At 46.1% G+C, this 22026-nt stretch overlaps 1 protein-coding gene and 1 pseudogene across 2 annotated transcripts in view; both read right to left on the minus strand.

The window, feature by feature from the left end:
- The window catches only part of LOC133381715 (zinc finger protein 420-like), a 36745-nt pseudogene extending 36520 nt beyond the window's left edge, over positions 1-225 (minus strand).
- A 2294-nt stretch (positions 226-2519) lies between these two features.
- LOC133381687 (oocyte zinc finger protein XlCOF6-like) overlaps positions 2520-22026 on the minus strand; it is a 33278-nt gene continuing 13771 nt past the window's right edge. Inside the window, exons 1-3 of one of the 2 annotated variants that reach the window (XM_061621082.1) lie at positions 13622-13749; positions 10445-10519; positions 2520-5790 (exon numbers count right to left, since the gene is read on the minus strand). In XM_061621082.1, the coding sequence (XP_061477066.1) occupies positions 3602-5790; positions 10445-10519; positions 13622-13655 (2298 nt within the window). In that variant the 5' untranslated portion in view covers positions 13656-13749 and the 3' untranslated portion in view covers positions 2520-3601. Of the gene's footprint in view, positions 5791-6572; positions 6588-10444; positions 10520-13621; positions 13750-22026 lie in introns of those variants that run through there. The other variant, XM_061621084.1, reaches the window with a different exon arrangement.

Raw genomic sequence — 22026 nt, forward strand, 5'->3', positions numbered from 1 at the left:
TTATCCTCACAACAATCCAGTGAGGTGGGCTGGGCTGAACAAAAGTGGTCACTGCCCCAGGGTCACCCAGGGACCTGCATAGATCTGGGGGGGGAGAGATCATAGACCCCTTACTTTTTTGGGAGCAGGCTCTCAGCAGAGTCCCCATGTCTCCAGCAACCTATGAGCCAATCAGCAAGAAAGGAGAGTGTATTAGCAACTGAGAAGAGTCTTCTAACATGCTTCCTTGTTCTTTCCTGATAATTAGAGTGCACTTATGAATTTGCAACTACACTACTGTAGAGATGTGAAGGCCCATAACAAAAGTGGAAATATTTGGAGGGAAAGCAGGTTTTTTCTCCCCCCCGTTGCTCTGACCCCTCACCCCCCAACAAAAATACCAAATCCCCACCTTGCACCTCTTTGCCCTCTGCACGCTCCCGCTTCCTCCTCTCTGGGCCTAATACTTTCTTTACCCGGAATACCAATGAAGACAGCCCTCCTACTTCCCCTTCAATATGCTCTCCCCCCCTCCATGTGATTAAGACTTCCTGCCTCTCTAGGAACCAGAACTCCTTTCCTTAACCCATCGGAGGACTAAGTGGCAAAAGCTGCTTCTGCCCCCCCACTGCTAACATTTTCCTCCCTCCCTTCTGTCCCATTATTGCACCTCATCCTCCTCTCTTGCCTCCCGCAGAAGCAGTGGCAAGATAGGCGTGTGCGTGTGTGCTGTGTGATATATACAATATACACATTTGTGTGTAAAAAGTAAAGTGTTCAGGAGGGACGGTGTAAAAGCTGGAACGGAACACGCTGGCATAGGCTCTTTAGAAAATAAATTGATGCCCAAAACACTAGGATGTGTTAGAGACACATGAGAACAACATTTAGGAACAAAAACCATTCCGATAGCATTTTTATCAACCCATTAACAACTAAAATGCCCTCCGGAACGGAATGAACAGAGCCGAATGGCGACTTACCAGCGAGGCAGACCCACCAAATTCACCAGTCCCACATGACTAAATGGGATGCATGCAATAAGACACAAAACGTCCACGCAAACCACGTTCTGATACCCGTTCTGGGCTATAATACATTTTTACGTAAACCAGCCCAGAACAGAAACTTCCAAATCAGCCAGACCTATCAAAATTCACCAACCACACATGTTGCTGCCTCTCCTTTTGTTGGGAAATGGGAGATAGCACAGGATGACCCAGGAACCTCTGGGGTGATCAGCAATACCCTTTCTTGCTGTTTGTAGGTCCACTAAGCAGCACTATTGATGCTGCTACCAGGTTGCGAATGGCTGGTGAATTGGGGAGGGAGAGAGAAAGAGAGATTGGAGGGGCAAGTCGGCTGGCAGAAGGGGGAGAGAATAGAGTTTGCCTTCTGTGAAATAGATGTGCTATCACAGGAAAAAAACTGGGTTCAAAGAAGTGCTCTTGTGTGCTTGGGCTCAGACTCCACCTCTGCCTTGTATTCAAGTTCTGGGCCAAACCTCACCAGTTTGCTTTCTGTGAAATGAGTTTCTGACACAACTACTTTCAAAATCAAGGTTATTAAAGTCTGGAACCTGTGGGAGGGACACCTACTCATTGGGCAGTGTGCATGAGGTGGAGGCAGAAGAACTTTCCAGTCAAAAGGCTCTCAGGCAAGAAGGCTGGAGAACAGGACCTTGGACAGCCACTGCCAGTCTGAGGGCCAAACTAGAGGAGATACCAATAATGCAACAAACAATTGCACGATGAGCTTTGCAATACTAAATTGAAGGTGCAGGGCAGCTGATCCCTAGTGGGGCCCTGACATGCACCTGTTATTTACATTGGGAACAACAAGAATAACACCAGCTCACCAGTCTAATCACTTTTGCTGGCTAGATCCCAAGGAAGAGGCAGGAGGGGACAGGAACAGGGAGTCCTTCAAGAAACCTGGTCCCCAAGATCAGCAGTTGTGCAACTGACCTCCCAGTCAGTAATCTTCACACTTGTGATTCCCAGCAAATGGCATTCAGAGGCATACTGCTTCCCAGAGAGAAACTACAGGGAAGCATCATTAACAATTGTATAACATGGATTAGTTACACAACATGGATTAGTTTGAAGTTACCAGACCATTTATATATCTGTCCCAGAACTATCTATCCCAACAGATTGCCTCCCCCAATAATTTAAGCAGAGATTTTCTGCAGCTTTGCTGCCTTTCCTAAAGGCCCTTCTATTGCCTGGAGAAGCCATTTGGCTATGTGACCGCTGACAAAACCCAATTCTCACTCCTTTTCTCTATGCGCACCAGATGACAGTGAGGTCCTTCATTTGTCTGCTAGGAAATAGCACTGAGACCAGATTAGACTGCGGAGTGAAATCAGTTTGGAAAATGTATTTAAAATACATCAGCAGAAAACTAGTGAATTCATTTTACTTTATGAAAGATGTTAGAATAGCCAATACAAAAAACATCTAAGCAAAATAAAAACCATGTTATACACAAAAATACATTTTTTAGTTATTTATATTAATAAAATGTGTACACTGCAGAAGAATTTTATAAAGAACATAAAATGTACATTAAAATGGTCAATAAAAAAATCAACATTTAAAAAACACTAAAAACCAATAAAATCAACAGTTAAAGGTATGCTAAACTAAACTATATGAAAACAATCAGTAAGGAGACCATTAGAAACAAGGACTAGTATTATTTTATTTTCATTTAGAAATCACTTCCCAGAAAGTATCTCAAAAATACTAACAGTAAAAAAAACATTTCATATGCAAACCAATTAAAAACATTTTAAAATCCCACACAGACCCTCCGTGACGCAGAGTGGTAAGCGGCAGTAATGCAGCCGAAGCTCTGCTCACGTCTGCAGTTCGATGCCAACGGAAGGAGGAAGTCGAATCTCCGGTAAAAGGGGTCGAGGTCCACTCAGCCTCCCATCCATCCGTGGTCAGTAAAATGAGTGCCCGGCATATGCTGGGGGGTAAAGAAAGACCGGGGAAGGAACTGGCAGTCCCACCTCATATATACGGTCTGCCTAGTAAACGTCGCAAGACGTCACCCTGAGAGTCGGAAACAACTCGCACTACAAGTGCGGGGACACCTTTACCTTCTAAAATCCCACAGAAACAGTAATAAAGCTCTGCACTTAAAAGGTTTGTTGAAAAAGGAAGGTCTTCTATAGGCACCACAAAAAAAAACACCTGTCTGATATGTAACAGGAGGAAGTTCAAAAAAGTAGATGCCACCACACAAAAGGCCAGGTTTCTCTATCATGCAGAGTGGACTTCCTAATGAGATGGTATGCGTAAGAGGCCATCTTCTGCAGACTTCAGTGATGGGCTGAATATATAACATGTGAGATAATCTTTTAAGAATCCTGGCCCCAACCTGTATAGAGCTTTAATCTATGTAGCCTGCAAGATGAAGAATAAAGCTCCCATTGAAGTTCTTTCCATACTCCCTACATTTCAATTGTTTCTCCTGTGTATCCCGTGATGTAAGCCTACTGCTTTCATTGAATCTCTTTCCATACTCCGTGCATTAAAAAAGTTACTCCACAGTGTTTTTTCATGTGAAGTAAGTGTGCTCTGACTGAACCTCTTTCCACTCACTACATTTAAATGGTTTCTCCCGTGTGGGTTCTGTGATGTAAAACAAGGTTACTGCTTACACTGAAGCTTTTTCCACACTCCCTGCATTTAAACGGTTTCTCCCCTGTGTGGGTTCTTTCATGTAATGTAAGGTGATCATTCCGACGGAAGCTCTTTCCACACTCCCTGCATTTAAATGGTTTCTCCCCTGTGTGGGTTCTTTGATGTGAAGTAAGGGGACCGCTCTGACTGAAGCTCTTTCCACACTCGTTACATTTAAATGGCTTCTCCCCTGTGTGGGTTCTTTGATGTGAAGTAAGGTGACTGCTCTTATTAAAGCCCTGTCCACACTCCTTGCATTTAAATGGTTTCTCCCCTGTGTGTGTTTGGTGATGTAATTTCAGGCTACTGCTTACACTGAAGCTCTTTCCGCACTCACTGCATTTAAATGGTTTCTCCCCTGTGTGTGTTCTTTCATGTAATCTGAGGTTACCACTCCGACTGAAGCTCTTTCCACACTCTTTGCATTTAAATGGCTTCTCCCCTGTGTGGGTTCTTTGATGCAAAATAAGGTCACTGCTCCGACTGAAGCTCTTTCCACACTCACTGCATTTAAATTGTTTCTCCCCTGTATGGTTTCTTTGATGCAAAGTAAGCTTACTTCTCTGACTGAAGCTCTTTCCGCACTCACTGCATTTAAATGGTTTCTCCCCTGTGTGTGTTCTTTCATGTAATCTGAGGTTACCACTCTGACTGAAGCTCTTTCCACACTCCTTACATTTAAATGGCTTCTCCCCCGTGTGGGTTCTTTGATGTGAAGTAAGCTGACTTCTCTCACTAAACCCCTGTCCACACTCCATGCATTTAAATGGTTTCTCCCCTGTGTGTGTTCTTTGATGTGAAGTAAGCTTACTTCTCTGACTAAAGCCCTGTCCACACTCCATGCATTTAAATGGTTTCTCCCCTGTGTGTGTTTGGTGATGTAATTTCAGGCTACTGCTTACACTGAAGCTCTTTCCGCACTCACTGCATTTAAATGGCTTCTCCCCTGTGTGGGTTCTTTGATGTGAAGTAAGCTTACTTCTCTGACTAAAGCCCTGTCCACACTCCATGCATTTAAATGGTTTCTCCCCTGTGTGTGTTTGGTGATGTAATTTCAGGCTACTGCTTACACTGAAGCTCTTTCCGCACTCACTGCATTTAAATGGCTTCTCCCCTGTGTGGGTTCTTTGATGTGAAGTAAGCTTACTTCTCTGACTAAAGCCCTGTCCACACTCCATGCATTTAAATGGCTTTTCCCCTGTGTGGATTCTTTGATGCGAAGTAAGGTCACTGCTTCGACTGAAGCTCTTTCCACACTCCATGCATTTAAATGGCTTCTTCCCTGTGTGGGTTCTTTGATGTAAAGTAAGTTTACTGCTCTGACTGAAGCTCTTTCCACATTCCCTGCATTTAAATGGTTTCTCGCCTGTGTGGGTTCTTTCATGTAAAGTAAGGCTACTCTTCTGACTGAAGCACTTTCCACACTGCTTGCATTTAAATGGCTTCTCCCCTGTGTGAGTTCTTTGATGCGAAGTAAGGCCACTGCTCTGACTGAAGCTCATTCCACACTCTCTGCATTTAAATGGTTTCTCCCCTGTGTGTGTTCTGTGATGCAAAGTAAGGTTATTGCTCTGACTGAAGCTCTTTCCACATTCCCTGCATTTAAATGGTTTCTCGCCTGTGTGGGTTCTTTGATGCGAAGTAAGGCTACCGTTCTGACTGAAGCACTTTCCACACTCTCTGCATTTAAATGGTTTCTCCCCTGTGTGTGTTCGGTGATGTAATTTCAGGCTACTGCTTACACTGAAGCTCTTTCCGCACTCACTGCATTTAAATAGTTTCTCCCCTTTATGGGTTCTTTGATGCGAAGTAAGGTGACTGCTCTGACTGAAGCTCTTTCCACACTCTTTGCATGTAAATGGCTTCTCCCCTGTGTGGGTTCTTTGATGCAAAGTAAGCTCATTGCTCTGACTGAAGCTCTTTCCACACTCCCTGCATTTAAATGGCTTCTCCCCTGTATGGGTTCCTTGATGCAAAGTAAGGTGACCGCTCTGACTGAAGCTCTTTCCACACTCCATGCATTTAAATGGTTTCTCCCCTGTGTGACTCTCAGTCTTGGCTATTACCAGTGGCACCATCTGTGGATTTCTATTATTCTCATTCTGCTGGTCACCTGCTGGGGAAAGAGGGTTGAAAAAAACACATTGGAATTTCAAGGCAGAAACAAAGCATTTCATCACAGATGAAGCCCAATTATCTGCTTCTCTATTTTTACATCTCCATTATTCTCCCCCTTTTATCTTTGCATGGCCCTCCCTCCCTATTCAATATCTATATAAACTCGCTGACAAAACACCTGTCGGCAGTAAACTCTCACCCTCCTGTCTTGGCAAGGAGACACTTAACCTGTCTTCTATATGCCGACGACATTGCCCTGTTATCCCAAACGCAGGTGGGCTTACGGCATCTCTTAAGAGAACTTGCCTCCTTTTGTGTGGATGAACTTTTGAGAATTAACTATGCGAAATGCAAGGTTTTAGTTTTTGCCAAAGTAGACATAAACACCGCTGGCAAATTGACAACCATATTATTGACCAAGTCAACGCCTTCAGTTACCTTGGCATTGCATTCCATCCCTTAGGTTCTTGGAATGCGCATTTTGTCCAGTCTGCTACGACCGCACAGAAATCAGCCAGAGCTTTACTGACCTTCTTTTATAGAAAGGGCGGTCAGTACATTCCGGCAGCAGTCCAGGTATTCAACGCCAAGGTGCTTCCTCAACTTCTTTACGGGACCCAAATTTGTAGTGGAGGCAATTACGCATTGTTGGAGAGGGTACAATCTAAATTCATGAGGTCCGTTTTGGGCGCTCCGAGATGTGTCCCCAATGTGACCTTACTCTTGGAATTAGGTGCCCTTCTGATTGAGACCCACGCTTGGATATTAAAATTTAACTACTGGATGAAGCTGCTATTTTTACCCATGGGATTGCCCCCCTTAACTTTGGAAGGTTCCTTCCAATCTCAATGGCAACGGGTAATGATTCACAAACTCGGAACTCTCGGTTTTTCGCTCCCAGCGATTGGTGCCGTAGGCCATACGACCGCTAAAACAACAATCATCCAACGCCTCAAAGATGTTGAGTATCAGAACAACATGAGCCTAGTTGCCGCTTATTCACAATTCAGTATTAATGTAAATCCCTGTAACTTGGCCACTTACATTTCAAGTTTATCTACCCCAAAACTCAGGAGAGCTTTTACCCTGGCAGGATACAATGTTCTTCCCTCGGCACTAATGGAGGGTAGATACAGGGGAGTCGATTGTTATGATCAAACTTGCCCCTGTGGAGCAGATGCGGTGGAGACAGTGAACCTTGTACTACTTTGCTGCCCTTTTTATTCAGATCTCCACCTTAAGTTCATCTCCCCACTTTTATCTAATCTTCCTCTGAGCCCAGAAGCTATGATTTTACAATATTTAATGGCAGATTCAGAATCACAGATCTCTCTGAGGTCGCCTCATTCTTCACAGCTGCTATGGCTCACAGGAGGGACCTAATGCGATGTCTATTAGATCAAGGTTTTAGCTAGATTACTATGTGGACCCGGTTTTAGCTTTCTCACTGCAATGATACTGTATTGTATTCTATCTCCACTCTGATATTCAGAGGATCCGTAATTATACCGGTGGTCTTGGACCATAATAAAGATTTTACGTTATCTTTGCGTGGCCAGATGAAAGCAAGGTTACCTGAATATCTTACAGTCTCACACAGCAACATAAATTCCTTTCAAGTCCATATAACACTTGATGTCACTAAGCCCAGATTTGTCTGGATTTCCTCCTACTGCCATACAACTGTGATATATATTTCTAAAATAGTATGCAATGAAAAGTGGGGTGTGGGGGAAGAGAAGGGCAGCAAGACTGCAGAACAGGACAAACTGGGCACAGCTCACTTCTCCTTGATTCTTAATAATTTGACTGCAGTCAAAAGAGCCGGTCAGACAGGAATATAGGAACAAATGAAGTTGTGATATACTGAATCAGACCCTGGTCCCTCGAGCTCAGTACTGTCAATACTGGCTGGCAGCTGCACTGCAGGTTTTCAGATAAAGACACTTCCAAATTCCACCTGAAGATTCAAGGGATTAAACTTAGCTGAGCTAAGACAGGGATGGCCAAAGACCAACACTACACGAGTTTGCAATGATGCTCTGAACCGTAAGGGGAATGCCCGACTGATCTCTCCCCTTCATCAAAGCCCTGTACAATTAGATCTTGTTCTTCCAGCCAAGAGACTAAGCCCAGGTTTGACATTTCTTTCAAAGATACAGATAAGCTAGTTAGTTCTGAACTGAAATTATTCTCCTCTCTCCAAAACAAAGAACGATCGTAGATCTCCTGGAGATGAATAGCACAGGGACATGTAGATCCAAATGTCTCTTGTGGACAAGAAACTGTTCAAAAACCTCAATTCAGTGACACTGTGGAAACCAATCCAGCTATCTTAATTTGGGGGATTTCTCAGCAGATGGGAAGAAAACTTTAACCTGGATGCCATTCCCCCTGCTTATATGAACAGCCTGGCTGGATCAGACCACAGGCCTATCTATTCCAGCATCCTCACAGTGCCAAAGTGGATGCAGATGGGAAGTCTACAGGGAGCACATGAAGGCATCACTTAGCTCCAGCTGTTTTTCTGATTCCAGAGATATCACATCTATTTATTCATTTATAGGCTCTTTGTATACCGCTATTTCATTAGAAACGTCAAAGCAGTTTACAACACGTTAAGAAAAGGCAACCACCATAAATTAAAAACATCAAATATACAATAAAAACAAAGGTCAAGTGTTGTGAAAAGAGCATGCTCTTAATTGCCTGCCTGGTGCAACAGAACGGTTTTCAGCAGGCGCTTCGAAGTTAAAACAGAAGACGCCTGCTGAACCTCTGTTGGCAGAGCTTTGCAGAGAACTGGGCCGATGACACTGAAGGCTCGATTTCATGTCAATCATATATAGGGAATAATTTACAAATTTACAAATGAATGCAAGCAAGAGTGAATTCGTTACAAAAAATTTTAAATGTCTCTATGCAAAGCACAGTAGCAAGCTGGAGGATGCAAAGGGAGACATCCTGGTTTGCTCCAAGAAAGCTAAATTGAGGAAGGTAACCTGGAAAGAAGGTGATGTGGAAGGCTAGTGACCAACTAATTTCAGAGACGAAAGGGAGACATCCTGGATAAACTGGGGAAGGTAACCTGGGACGCACGTGCAAGAAAGGAAGATGCTTTAAATGCTAATATAATGCCAATATAGAGGTACTGATTAAACAGAAATTATAACTTTAGGGTTTCTATAGGTTTCAATTAATCATAAAATGGCATCAGTATTTGTTAGGGAAAAGCTTTAAAAGAGCAGGTCACTTTGGGTCACCAATGATTGATATTTGAGGTTTAGAAAGTCTCGAAGGTCACAAAAAGCAAAACCAAAAGGAGACAGAAACCACAAAGTTTAATCTCAAAAAGTCGAACAAGTGTGCACTTTGAAAACAACTTATGTAGTCAGGGCAGACACTTTCCAGGAAAGAAGATGTGGAAGGCTAGTGACCAACTAATTTCAGAGATTTGACATTAAAACATCTTTAAGTAAGAGGGGGGAACATCCATGAGGGTATATAAAGATTCAGTGTTGTGAAATCCTTCTATGGCTTCCCTGAGTAATCTTTCAAGTCCATACCTACTGATCTCTCCCTTTCATCAGAGCCACATACAACTGGATCATGCTCTTCCAGCCAAGAGGTGAAGCCTAGTTTTGACATTCCCAAATTATCCTCTCCTCCCCAAAGCAAACAAAGATTTTAGATCTGGAACTGATTAGTACAGGGACCCAAATTATCCTTCTGACCAGTTGCCTGGAAGTATACATAAATCTCAACTCAGGGGCTCTGTGGAAACCAATCCAGCCATCTTAATTTGGGGGATTCCTCAGCAGGTAGAAAAGAAACTTCAACCTAGCGGCTCTTCCTCAGAACAGCCCTGTGGAATCAGACCACAGGCCTATCTAGTCCAGCATCCTCACAGTGCCTGATCAGATGCGAATGGGAAGTCTACAGTGAGGACAAAGGCACCACCCTCCGATCTGACATAAGATGTGTGGCAGATAAAGGTGAGGCTTCAAAAGAACCACCAGGACCTTGAAATGGGCTGCCAATTCCTCCTTTGCTGGACTGGGGCACACTTGCACCTGCCAGTCAGCTGATCAGTGGTTGAATGAGTCTTTGCTCAAGGAAGGGGAAGCTGTTTCCATTGAATGGAAATCACTTCTCCCTCCCAGCGCTGCTCTGTGAAGCAGCCCAATTCAGCTCCTGAAGTTGAAAGAAGCAGCGTGGGGTGGCGAACCAAGGGCTCAGCTTGGCTGTGGGTTCCTGTTCCCTTTTGGAAGCCACTGCTTTTTAGAAAGATCGGCTGTGCATGGGACTTCTCTGGCAGGCAGCACATCCGAAAGGCACCTTTTTTCCCTCCCCCCCTGCTCAATGAAAGGAGGGGGAAGGGTGCTTCAGAGAGCACTTTGCAGCTTTAAGACAGTCACTGTGCTCCCAACGGGGCAAAGGTTGCACTCAGGTCCTGCTTGCTTGCTTCCTATAGGCATGCTGCCATTGGCCTGATCCAGCAGGCTCTTCTTAAAGACATCTAAGATGTTCTCCAGGAGAACTCACACCCTGATGGGTCAATTAATCTGCAACGAATCATATTACACAGGAACTGAAAAATCCTACAATTTCCAAACCAAAATGGGGCCTCAACGCAGCTGAACATCTACCTGTTGATGTCGCATCTTTGGGATACTGGATAAAGGGATCTTTTCTTTCTTCCCAACACGAACGGAGGTCCGACTCTTTGAAGGAAATAGACAAGACTAGTTACTTTTGACCAGAAAATATTCAGCCCTTACAAACAGAGATTTTTATAGATAAGAAAAGGTATAATTTTGATCTGGTAAGTCCTGCTCTCGGTGAATACAACAGAGTTGTGTGGACCAAGTAGGGTCAGTCTGGCACTTGTGAACATGCGTCCACTGGGCATGAAGCTCATCTTGAAATGCTTGTTGGGGGTGAACCTAGTAAAGCCAGCTTCTTAGTAGGCCGCAAACTACTAGGGCAGAACCTAGTAAAGTCAGCAACAGTGGATGCAATTCACTGTGTCACAGGCCACCTGTATTTATAGAAATTGGCCATCTCCAATTCTTTATAATTGATTTACATAAAATTATGTGTGGAAAAGTAGCGCAAACAATACAAGCCAAAACATGAGTAAAAAGACAAGCTGCCAGTTAAAGTGTCTTTTTTCCTTTGAGTTTTGTTTACAGTAGTTCCAAAATAAATTCTTTCCCGTAAAGTATCAACATTTTATAAGGAGTCCGGGCATTCAGCCAATGATCATGTCTATATATGGCTGAAGCTGTACAGGGGTGAGTCAGGAGAACTTATCAGAATACAACATCAGCATCAAGATGCAGGTTAGGATGAGAGTTCAAATGATGGAAACAAGAGTATCGTTGTAATATGAGCATGAACTGACAGAGTCTAGATCAGGGTTTCCCAACCTTTGGTCCACAGATGTTGCTGGACTACAGTTCCCATAATTCCTGACCATTGGCCATGCTGGATGGGGCTGATGGGAGTTGTAGTCCCACAACATCTGTGGCTCAAAGGTCGGGAAACCCTGGTCTAGATAGATACAAACTAGAGCTATAAAAGACAGACAGCCTTGGGGATTTTTACCAGTTGTCCGTGACACTGGTCGAAGAAAGAACCACCTGCTCTGAGTGTTAAGGTCCACACGCAGCAAAGGTGAGATCACTCCTTTTCAGATGGAAATCAATGTGACCTATGCTGTCCTTTGAAATGCAACACGTTAGCGTACATCCCCTTTGTATGTGCTGTGCAAGACCTATGTTCTGATATGTGGCTATGTCCACAAAGTACAGTAAATTAGACGTGTTAATTATACATAGACACTGATAAAGATTTCCTTTCTTGATCGGCCATTAGATATTCCTAGACCTAAAAAGATTCTTGGCTGGGATCTCTGGCCACTTGGTTCACCTGGTCAGACCTAACTGCCGGCAAAAACTATTATGTATATCACACACGCACACGCCTGTCTTGCTTCTGCTACTGCAGGAGGGAAGAGAGGAAGATGAGGTGCAATATTGGGCATTGCTGGTTTCTGTTATCAGTTCGTTATTTTCTTCCATTTTTTTACAGCTCTGCTATTAGTGGATATTTACTTATTCATTGTCATGTAGGTGAATTATACGTCACCTTTTTGGACAGGACAGTTTATAATAAAGAAGAAGTAGATAAGAATATATAAACATCCCAAAAAACTCCCACAGTCTATCCAAACACACAATAAAACACTGAATGACAACTATTAGAAGCAGCAGCAATTTCGGGTCTGTCTTCCTCCGAACACCTTCCCCAAAAGATGTGTCTTGACCGACAGCATGGAAGTATAAAGAGACGAGGCCCAACGTAGGGAGAATGTTCCATGTCAAGGAGCCTTTACTGGAAAATCACCATGTACCTCATCCCGTGTAGGGACCACCAGGAAGGCCTCATCTGCTGATCTTAAAGCACGGGAGATTCATACAGGTGAAGGTGATGTTGGCTGGCTACTACTTTATGAGCCTGGGAGACCCTCCAGCTCAATATTGATAATATGAGCTTTAAAAATGGCTTCTATATGGGTCACTTTGCAACAGAAACAAAGAGGCCTGATTGGAAAAAGTAGCCTAAGGATTAAAATTGGTCTTCTCAGCTGAGATGACATGGCAAGTCGTATGCACAGGACATGACCTGGTCAGGAGAGAGAACTCCCTCAGCTAACCAATGTGGGAATCTGCTTTGAAACCTTTCCCAAAAGTGGATAAAACTGAACTCCTGGTCCCACTCTGGGTTCCAGTTTGTGCGGTTCCTTTTGCTGCTTGAAATCTCTCTTAGCCCCAGATGTCAACTGGCGTCTGACTCCATCACCCTCCCCTGCTTTTCATTCACCACCGCAGCTTCCTGCCTTCTCTGGACCCTTTCTTGCCGGAGCAAACGTCCCCTTTCAAGGGCGCTGCTGCAATTCCTGCTTTCCCGGGATCTCTGCTAGCTGAGGGAACGGCCCTTGTTCCAGCTGCCAAGGAGCCTTTCTCGGGGTCCCTCTTGCCTCCTGTCTTCGCTGTGTCCCTGCCTGAGTCAAAGAGTCTCTGTGCTCCAGTTCTGCTTCCAGAGTTCCCACCAGGGCTGGCAAAGCTAAATCTTGCTCTCTGTCCTGTCTTCTGGAGGTCATTCCCTACAAACTGTAGCCTCCACCTCCGCTTCCTCTTCTCCAAACTGCCGCTTCTTCCTGCTTCAAAGAAAAAAGCTGACCTTTGGGCAGAGGAAGAAAGAGGGAGGAGGCAGGAGGTGCTCCCGGGAGCATCTCTTCCCACTGGGAGTTTAGAGTACAAGGCACAGTGTCAATCATCTGTTGAGGATGCAGGAGAAGATGCTCTGCTGGAGTTTGGGAGCTCCTGCCCTCTCCTCCTCCTGCTGCAAGGTAAGATTTTTCATCATGGGGCAGCAGAAGGTGGCAGGGAGGGGCACTTTTCGCACTGAATGATCAAAAAGCCCCAAGAACAGAGGAAGCTGCATTCTACCAGATCAGAGAATTGATCCATCTAGTCCCGCCTGCTTACAGCAACTAGCTGTGGATGTCAGGCAGAGAAAGACCTTTCCCAGCACCTCCTACCGGATCCTTTCACCCTTCTTGCAGCTGCCAGGGACTAAACCTCTGACCTTGTACATGCAAAGCAGGTGTTCCCCTTCTGAGCTGCAGTCCCTCCCCAAATATCCAGGGCCCAGGCACCCATTTCCACGACAGCATCCCTGCAGTGGAAGGTTAAATAGCACAGGTACTAAATCCATACCTTCAACATTCATCAGTCAAGGGGGAAAAGTGCCCTTACCGAGAGAGGCCACCGTCTCATAATTCTCCTCCATGACTTCCCTGTGCAAAGCTCTTTGGCCGGGATCCAGCAGGGCCCATTCCTCCTCCGTGAAATACACGGCCACCTCCTCAAAGGTCACCAGACCCTGGAAGGGCAACAGATCCTGGAAAAAGAAGAGGCAGTTTCTCCAACATGTACCATTTGCTCAGCCAAAAACTTGAATAGCTTTCAAAGAAGATTGGACAAATCCATGGAGGATCAGGACATCAGTGGCTACGAGCCACAATGGCAATGCATTCCCTCCGCTGCCAGAGGCAGTATGCTGGGAATTGCAACAGAGCAGGACACTTGGCAGCTATACTTTGGTTCATATCGCACTAATAGCCTGACCAGTGGGGCACGCTGGGATTAATTAATTAATTAATTAATCTTATTGCATTTATATACAACCCCATAGCCGAAGCTCTCTGGGTGGTTTACCACAAAAGCAATATAGAAATCTAAAAATACATTTTAAAAAGCAATTTAAAAGCACATGCTAAAATGCCTGGGAGAAGAGGAAAGGCTTGACCTGGCGCCGAAAAGAGAACAGTGTTGGCGCCAGGCTCACCTCACCACAGAAATCATTCCATAATTCGGGGGCCACCACTGAGAAGGCCCTCTCCCTTGTTGCCAGACTCCGAGGAAAGCAGTTTTTTTTTCTCCCCCCCCCCCGTGCACTGACCCCGCTCCTTAGAGTGCTCTTCGTTGCTGCCCTGGCCTCCTACTGGGAGGAAGGGCAGGATATAAATCTAATAATTAATTAATTGCACTGAAGAAATGTCTGACTTGTTCCTGGCTACAAGAGACTCTACTATACACATGTCAGTGACACATCCATACCTCCACCCTCTCTGGCCCTTGACTGGAAATTGGCCCTTGGAAGGCTGCTTGTGTGTAAATCTGGCCATTGGGTTGAAGAATATTCCCTAACCACTACATTAGCCGCAGGCTCTCATCCTGGACCACATTACAGGGCTGTTGCGACCACTGCCAAGATATTGTGCTTTGGACAGGGGGGAGGCTGGCCACGCCAGGAGATACAGACCCCCAGTCAGAGCTTGGAAAAGTTACTTTTTTAAACTACAACTCCCATCAGCCCAATCCAGTGGCCATGCTGGCTGGGGCTGATGGGAGTTGTAGTTTAAAACAGTAACTTTTCCAAACTCTGCCCCCAGCACCGCCACAGATGGACCAATCCTGCAAGAGAAGCTGAGGTCCACTCCTCTAGGATCTACCCCTCCAATACACTCCCAAGGGGATGTCTGGAGAAGCTCTTCCCCTGGAGCCCAGCTGAGGAGGGGGCATTTATTCACCCATTTCCTCCATCCTCTGCCTTGAAAGCTTCGAGAAACCCAGTCATAGCCTGATCAGTTTCAGATTCCTCTCTCCATCCCTCCATTTTTCTTGCCTGGCAGGAAGGAAACTGACCAGCCTCTCTTCCAGTTTAGGAAATCCAAAAGGGGCTCTTCCTCCAGCTCTGGGGCACTTTCTAGGGATGCCCAGAGGGAAGAGGGGCCACTTCTATCAACCCCCTCCCCCTCCCAAAAAGCAAACCTTCCTTCTCTCTCCCCTCCCCCCACCAGTCCCCTGTCAGGCCCAGGAATTGCAAAGGCAGCTCCCCTCCCCCAGCGGTGGCCCTCAAAACCAACACAGGACATCAACCCCCAACAGCTGCATCCCTTTGCCTGGGCGATGGCTTCCAAGAGGGCCTCGAAAGGCCAACCCCGCGGCACTTCGGACCCCCCTCTGCAAATGGACTGCATGCAGCAGGGGTCCCCCTGAGGAAGAGGGGGGGAGTGGGGCTCTTCCCTCCTTTTCCCTCACCCCCCAACAAAAATACCAAATCCCCCCCCTTGCACCTCTTTGCCCTCTGCACGCTCCGGCTTCCTCCTCTCTGGGCCTAATACTTTCTTCACCCGGAATACCAATGAAGACAGCCCTCCTACTTCCCCTTCAATATGCTCTCCCCCCTCCATGTGACTAAGACTTCCTGCCTCTCTAGGAACCAGAACTCCTTTCCTTAACCCATCGGAGGACTAAGTGGCAAAAGCTGCTTCTGCTCCCCCACTGCCAACAGTTTCCTCCCTCCCTTTGGTCCCAATATTGCACCTCATCTTCCTCTCTTGCCTCCCCCAGAAGCAGCGGCAAGATAGGCGTGTGCGTGTGTGCTGAGTGATATATACAATATACACATTTGTGTGTAAAAAGAAAAGTGTTCAGGAGGGACGGTGTAAAAGCTGGAACGGAACACGCCGGAATGGGCTCTTTAGAAAAGAAATTGATGCCAAAAACACTAGGATGTGTTAGAGACACATGAGAACAACATTTAGGAACAAAAACCATTCCGATAGCATTTTTATCAACCCTTTAACAACCAAAATGCCCTCCGGAATGGAATGAACTGCCCCGAACGGCGACTTCCCAGCGAGCCAGACCCACCAAATTCACCAGTCCCACAAGACTACGTGGGATGCATGCAATAAAACACAAAACGTCCATGCAAACTACGTTCTGATACCCATTCCGGGCTATAATACATTTTTACGTAAACCAGCCCAGAACAGAAACTTCCAAATCAGCCAGACCTACCAAAATTCACCAACCACACATGTTGCTGCCTCTCCTTTTGTTGGGAAATGGGAGATAGCACAGGATGACCCAGGAACCTCTGGGGTGATCAGCAATACTGTTCTGAGCCCGTGGTTCTGAAACCCACTTTGCCAGACAGTCAACTCAATCTCTCTCTTTTAATCAGAACTATTTTATTAAACCAGAAAACACAAAGGTATACAGAAACTTAAAGGAAAGCATACAGTCTCTGGGGATGATGAACTGAGGAGGGTGATGATGATGAAGAAGGTTGATAGCAGGTAATTATAGTGCAGGATTGTGGATGAGGTAGATTAAATGGAGTAGAGTTACCTTCTGAGGAAGAAGCTTCTGCAAGAGGCAATTCTGGTAGAGAAGTATCTTCTGAGAGAGAGAGAGCTTCTGAGAGAGAGATAGGTAAAAAAGGAGTGATGTCCACTGGTGCTACTAGGCCTGCTGCTAGCTTCACTGATGACTGAAACAAACTGAGGCAGGTTTTTGGAGGGAAAAAATAACTAACCAATTAAAGAGAGGGGTGATGTCACCTGACAGGAAGTTACTATGAGGCTAAGGGAGCATAGAGACAGCCCTCTAGAGTTCCATAACTCTTAACCAAATAAATGCCTTATTTAACAGAACAGGAGTATCTCTATATACAATTCTAACCCTGCGGAGGCAGCACACTCCCCGTCTGGAATTCTATGGATTCCATCACTTATATACCGTGATCATGGGAATCAACATTACTAACAAACATACAGCTTCAATACTGACTAAAGGACATATATACTAGGTCTGAGCTTCCTGCTTGGATACAAGGAGTACTACTTCAGTGATTGGTTGGGTGAAGGCTTTTTGGGTACCTTGCTTGACGATTCTGGTCTGTACCTTGCGGACCTTTCCGTCTGTGCAAGGGATGGCTTGTTCGATGACTCCTCGGGAAAGCACTGTCCATTTGGAATAACGTTCAAAGCGCTGTGTTCCCAGATGATTCTCTGGTATAACTTCTGTCTTCAAGCTGGTAACTTCTGGACATATTTCTACATCCTGGTCTGAAGCGAAGATATTATAGCAGTCCCCTTCCACTGGAAATGTAGCTTCCGAATTTAAGAGGAACTCTGGGCCTTTTAGCCATGTTGACACAGGGAGCTGCGCTGCTGGGATTGAGCGTGTGGAGTGATCTGCTGGATTCTGGTCGGTGGGAACATAGTGCCACTGTTCAGGTTTCGTGGATTTTCTTATGTACGTTACCCTGTTGCTTACGTACACATAGAACCTTCTGCTCTCGTTGTATATGTAGCCCAGAACTACCTTACTGTCTGTGTAGAAACGTACAGCATCAAGTTCAAAGTCCAACTCTTTTCCTGCTAATTCTGCAATCTCCACAGCCAACACTGCTCCGCACAGCTCAAGTCTTGGAATGGTGAGTTCTGGCCGTGGCGCTAGTTTGGCCTTGCCAAGTATGAACCCTACGTGGGGGCGCTTCTCCCCATCAGTGACTTTCAAGTATGCCACAGCTGCTATCGCTTTTGTGGATGCATCGGAGAAGACATGGATCTCTCTTCGCATGGCAGTGGAGGGTGAGATTGGAACATAGGTGTGTGGTATCTTAACAGTTTGCAGAGTACTGAGGGAGTTACTCCATGACTCCCACTCATGCCTTTGGCTAGGAGGAAGTGGCTCGTCCCAGTCTTTGGTTTCTATGGTCAGAGTTCTCAAAAGATATTTTCCCTGGATAGTCACAGGAGCTGCAAACCCCAGGGGGCCAAACAGGCTGTTCAGCGTTGATAGGACACCAGGCCTAGTAAACTGCCTTTCTTGAGATGACACCTGAAATGTAAAGGTGTCACCTTTGAGGTCCCAACTCAGCCCAAGGCTGCGTTGTATTGGTGGAGTGTCAGAACTCAAATCCAAATCTCTTAGGCCTTTAGCATGATCTTCAGGAACAAATGCTTCCATCACCTGAGGGCTGTTAGAGACTATTTTGTGCAGCTTTAAGTTGGTGGCATCTAGCATCTGCTGCGTTCTCTTCAGCAGGTCAATAGCCTCTTCTGGGGTAGGTAAGGATTTCAGGCCATCATCCACATAAAAGTCTTTCTCTATGAACTGCCTGGTGTCACGGCCATACTTTTCTTCATCTAGTTGCGCAGTACGGTGCAGTCCATAGTTGGCTATTGCAGGAGATGGTCCATTTCCGAAGACGTGGACTCTCATGCGGTATTCAGTCACTTCTTTATTGTGATGTTCATCACTGTACCACAGGAACCGCAAGTAGTTGCGGTGATCTTCTCTGACAATAAATGAGTAGAACATCTGTTGAATATCTACAGTTATTGCAATGGCTGCTTTTCTGAAGCGGATAATAACGCCGAGCAAGCTGTTGGTCAGGTCTGGTCCGGTGAGGAGGGACTTGTTCAGGGAGAATCCTTGGAACTGTGCGCTGGAGTCAAACACCACTCAGATCTGCCCTGGCTTCTGTGGGTGGTACACGCCAAAGAACGGAAGATACCAGCACTCTTCACCTTCTCTCAGCGGTGGTGCGAGTTCTGCATGCTTGTTCTTAAACATGTTGTCCATGAAATCCACAAAGTGGGCTTTCATTTCAGATTTTCTCTCCAGAGTACGGCGCAAGGTGATGAGCCATGACAGGGCCTGCTCACGATTGTTGGGCAGGCTATGTCTAGGTGTGAGGAATGGAAGTGGTGCCACCCAGCTATTGAACTCATTCTGAAAGAATTCTTTGTTCATTATTTTTAGGAGCTGCTTGTCTTCTATAGACAGAGCAAGCTTGTTGTCATCCTTGGTTGTCTGGAACACTGTGGCTCCTAAAGCTATATCTCCCTTTCTAGGAGGCTGGAGAGGCCCTCTAAGGGAGAGGTCTTCCTTCACAGTAAAGTGTTCTGGGCATGGCTCAGAGAATGAAGGACGTCCATTCTCCAGAATACTTGTAGCGAAGACACTCGTGTGGCCTTGCCTGCGAATACGATCCATACAGACGTTGCTCACAATAACCCACCCGAGGTCCAGCCTTTGGGCATAGGGAGCACCATAAGCTTCAGTAAGTTGTTCACGGGTCACATGGACTTCTGAGATGTCTGTCACCAGCAGGAGCAGAATCTGGGCATCTGGATCTAGAGGCGGAATGTGGTTGGCGATCAGCTTGAGATGTGGTTGGCTGAAGGCAACATCTGGGGTGGGGATTTGGTCACTCCTATTCGGTAGGGCATCGCATTCTAGCAGTGGAGGTAAGGGGTGCTGCACCTCACCCTGGATGGGTTCAATCAGGAAGCCGGTGGCCCTTCTCCCCGCTGTCTGCGTGACACCCGTACACATCTCAAGAATGTATGGGATCTCCTTCCCATGGAGATTGAACAGTTCAAAGAATTCAGGTCTTGCCAATGACTGATTACTCTGATCATCTAGCATGATGTACATTTTTATAGCTCTTTCTGGATGCCCTTCAGGAAACACTTTGGCTAGGCATATTTTGTGACAGGACCTTCCTTTAGGCCCTGGACCGCACACCTTGGTGCACCTGACTGTGGAGACATCAAGCTCTGTCTTCTTGTTACTTCCCTCCCCGCCGTGGTTGATGGCAGAGGGAACAGATGAGGACTGAATTGCTTTGCTTGAGTCAAGATGCAGTGCGGTAACATGTCTGTCACTGCTGCAATCGGTGCACTTAATGCTGACCTTACAGTCCTTAGCAGAGTGCTCAGTGGAGGCACAGCACCTGAAACAAATCTTGTGGTCCTTCAACAGAGCCTTGCGTTCTTCAAGTGGCTTCTCTCTGAAGGCTCTGCACCTCTTTAGAGGATGGGGCCTTTTGTGTAGTGGGCAGATATGGTCTGGGCCTTCTGTTTTCTTAGGTGTAGACATGAGATCTGCAATCTCTGTTTTACGGACAGTTGCAACTGCTCTAGGTTTGGTGTCACGTGTAGATGTCTTCCTATGAGTAGGGTCAATGGTACTCGATGCAGAGCGGACACAGTAGGGGTCATTCATCTGTTTAGCAACTCTGTGGATGAAGCTGACAAGGAAAGAAAAGGGAGGATAGATGCCTTGGTACCTTTCCCTGTAGTTTGTGAGTGCAGAGTTCCATTTCTCTTGTATTGAGTATGGCAGCTTCATTACAATAGGCTTTTGAGACAGGTAGTGGTCTAGGCATGAGAGTCCTGGAAGATGTGGGTCTGCCTTCGCAGCTGCAAGCTCCTCCAGGAGATCTGTCAGGTCCCACAGCCTGTGGTAGTCTTTACTGGACTAATTGCCTATTACTCTGAACTGTTATCATTCCTATTTATAGTTTCCTTGTTATATTGTATTTTATGTGTATTTTATTGTGCTGCATTTACTGCAACTGATTTGTACGTCGCCTAGAGTGGCCATTGGCCAGACAGGCGACACATAAATTAAATTATTATTATTATTATTATTATTATTATTATTATTATTATTACTGGTTACCTTGGGGAAGCTTTCCAGTTTTGCCATAAGGGCACTTTCAATCTCTGCAGGTGCAACATAGCGTGTCTCTAACCTATTCCAAATTCGACACAGTGCTTCCTTGGGTTTGCCTATGCATGCTGCACGGATACACCGCACTTGGGCTGCAGAATCAGGCCCCAGCCAGGCTGTCATGAGGTTAAGTTCTTCAGCAGCTGGCAGCTCCAGACCTTGGGTGGTGGTTAGGAACGCATCTTTCCAGGGTCTGAAGTCTTCTGGTCTATCACTAAATTTTGTAAGCCCTCCAGATAACAGGTCCCGTCTAGATAACTGGGCAGCCAAGCTGGAATAGTTGACAGCATGACCTGGAGTATCCCATAGCCTCTGACGGCCTTCGCGGGGGGCAGTGTAAGTTTCTGGAGGGGTTACCTGTGAAGTCTCCCAGGGTGCATGGGAGATGGGCCCATTTGGTGGAACCTCAGCAGGGGATCCTCATCAAGGAGAGGTGGGATGTCATCCATCTTGGGAAGGCATGGCTGTGATTGGCCCCTGAACTCCAACTCTATCTTGTCCAATGGATTGCTCCCAGTGCAAACATTGCTGTACGGGCCCAATAGGAAGCTTCAGTGTATCGAGGCCTACGGGAGTCGGGCTGACAGGCATACTCTGGGCTGTGGCTGGGCTCACACCTTATGGACTCAAACAGCGAAGTTGTCTGGTCTGATATGTATTCTGATATGCACTGAGCATAGTCCACCTCTTCCAGCTTCTCAGGATGGAAATCTGTCTCTTCCCTTTTCAGTGCTGTTTTCAGGGCCTTGGCCCATGCAGTGGCCTGGGCAGCTACCTTTTCTTCTTCAAGCAGAGCCAATTCCCCTTCCATCTTTGCCTTCCCCTGAGCGGCTGCTACACATAGAATAGCCTCTTTCCTGGCAAATTCTATGCGCTCTTTTGCTGCTGCAGCTTCAGCATCTGCCTCAGCTGCAGCAAGGGTTAGGGCTATTATGGCTGACTTCCCAGAACTACTGGTTAACTTGGAAGAAGCTTTGGAGCTTGATGTTGTGGAAGCTCTTGATGAAAGAAGGGCCTTAGGGTTTGGTGCTTCCCAAGGCTCAATCCCTTTGACTTTGTCACCAGATGATGCAGGTGTTAACCCATCTTGCATTTCTAGTTCCCTTGAGGCTAGGATGCGCTGCTCCAGGTCCTCCTGAACCTCATCAACTAGTTTATGTCGCTGTTTGTTTACCTGTTTCTCACTCAGGCTTGTTTCTGAATTCAGTCTGTCTAGGATGCGGTAGTGGTTTTGTGTCAGGCCAAGCCAGGCGATGCAGTGCTTTGCCAGGTTTTTG

Source organism: Rhineura floridana, chromosome 3 (genome assembly GCF_030035675.1).
Source record: "Rhineura floridana isolate rRhiFlo1 chromosome 3, rRhiFlo1.hap2, whole genome shotgun sequence".
In the NCBI taxonomy this organism is placed as follows: domain Eukaryota; kingdom Metazoa; phylum Chordata; class Lepidosauria; order Squamata; family Rhineuridae; genus Rhineura; species Rhineura floridana.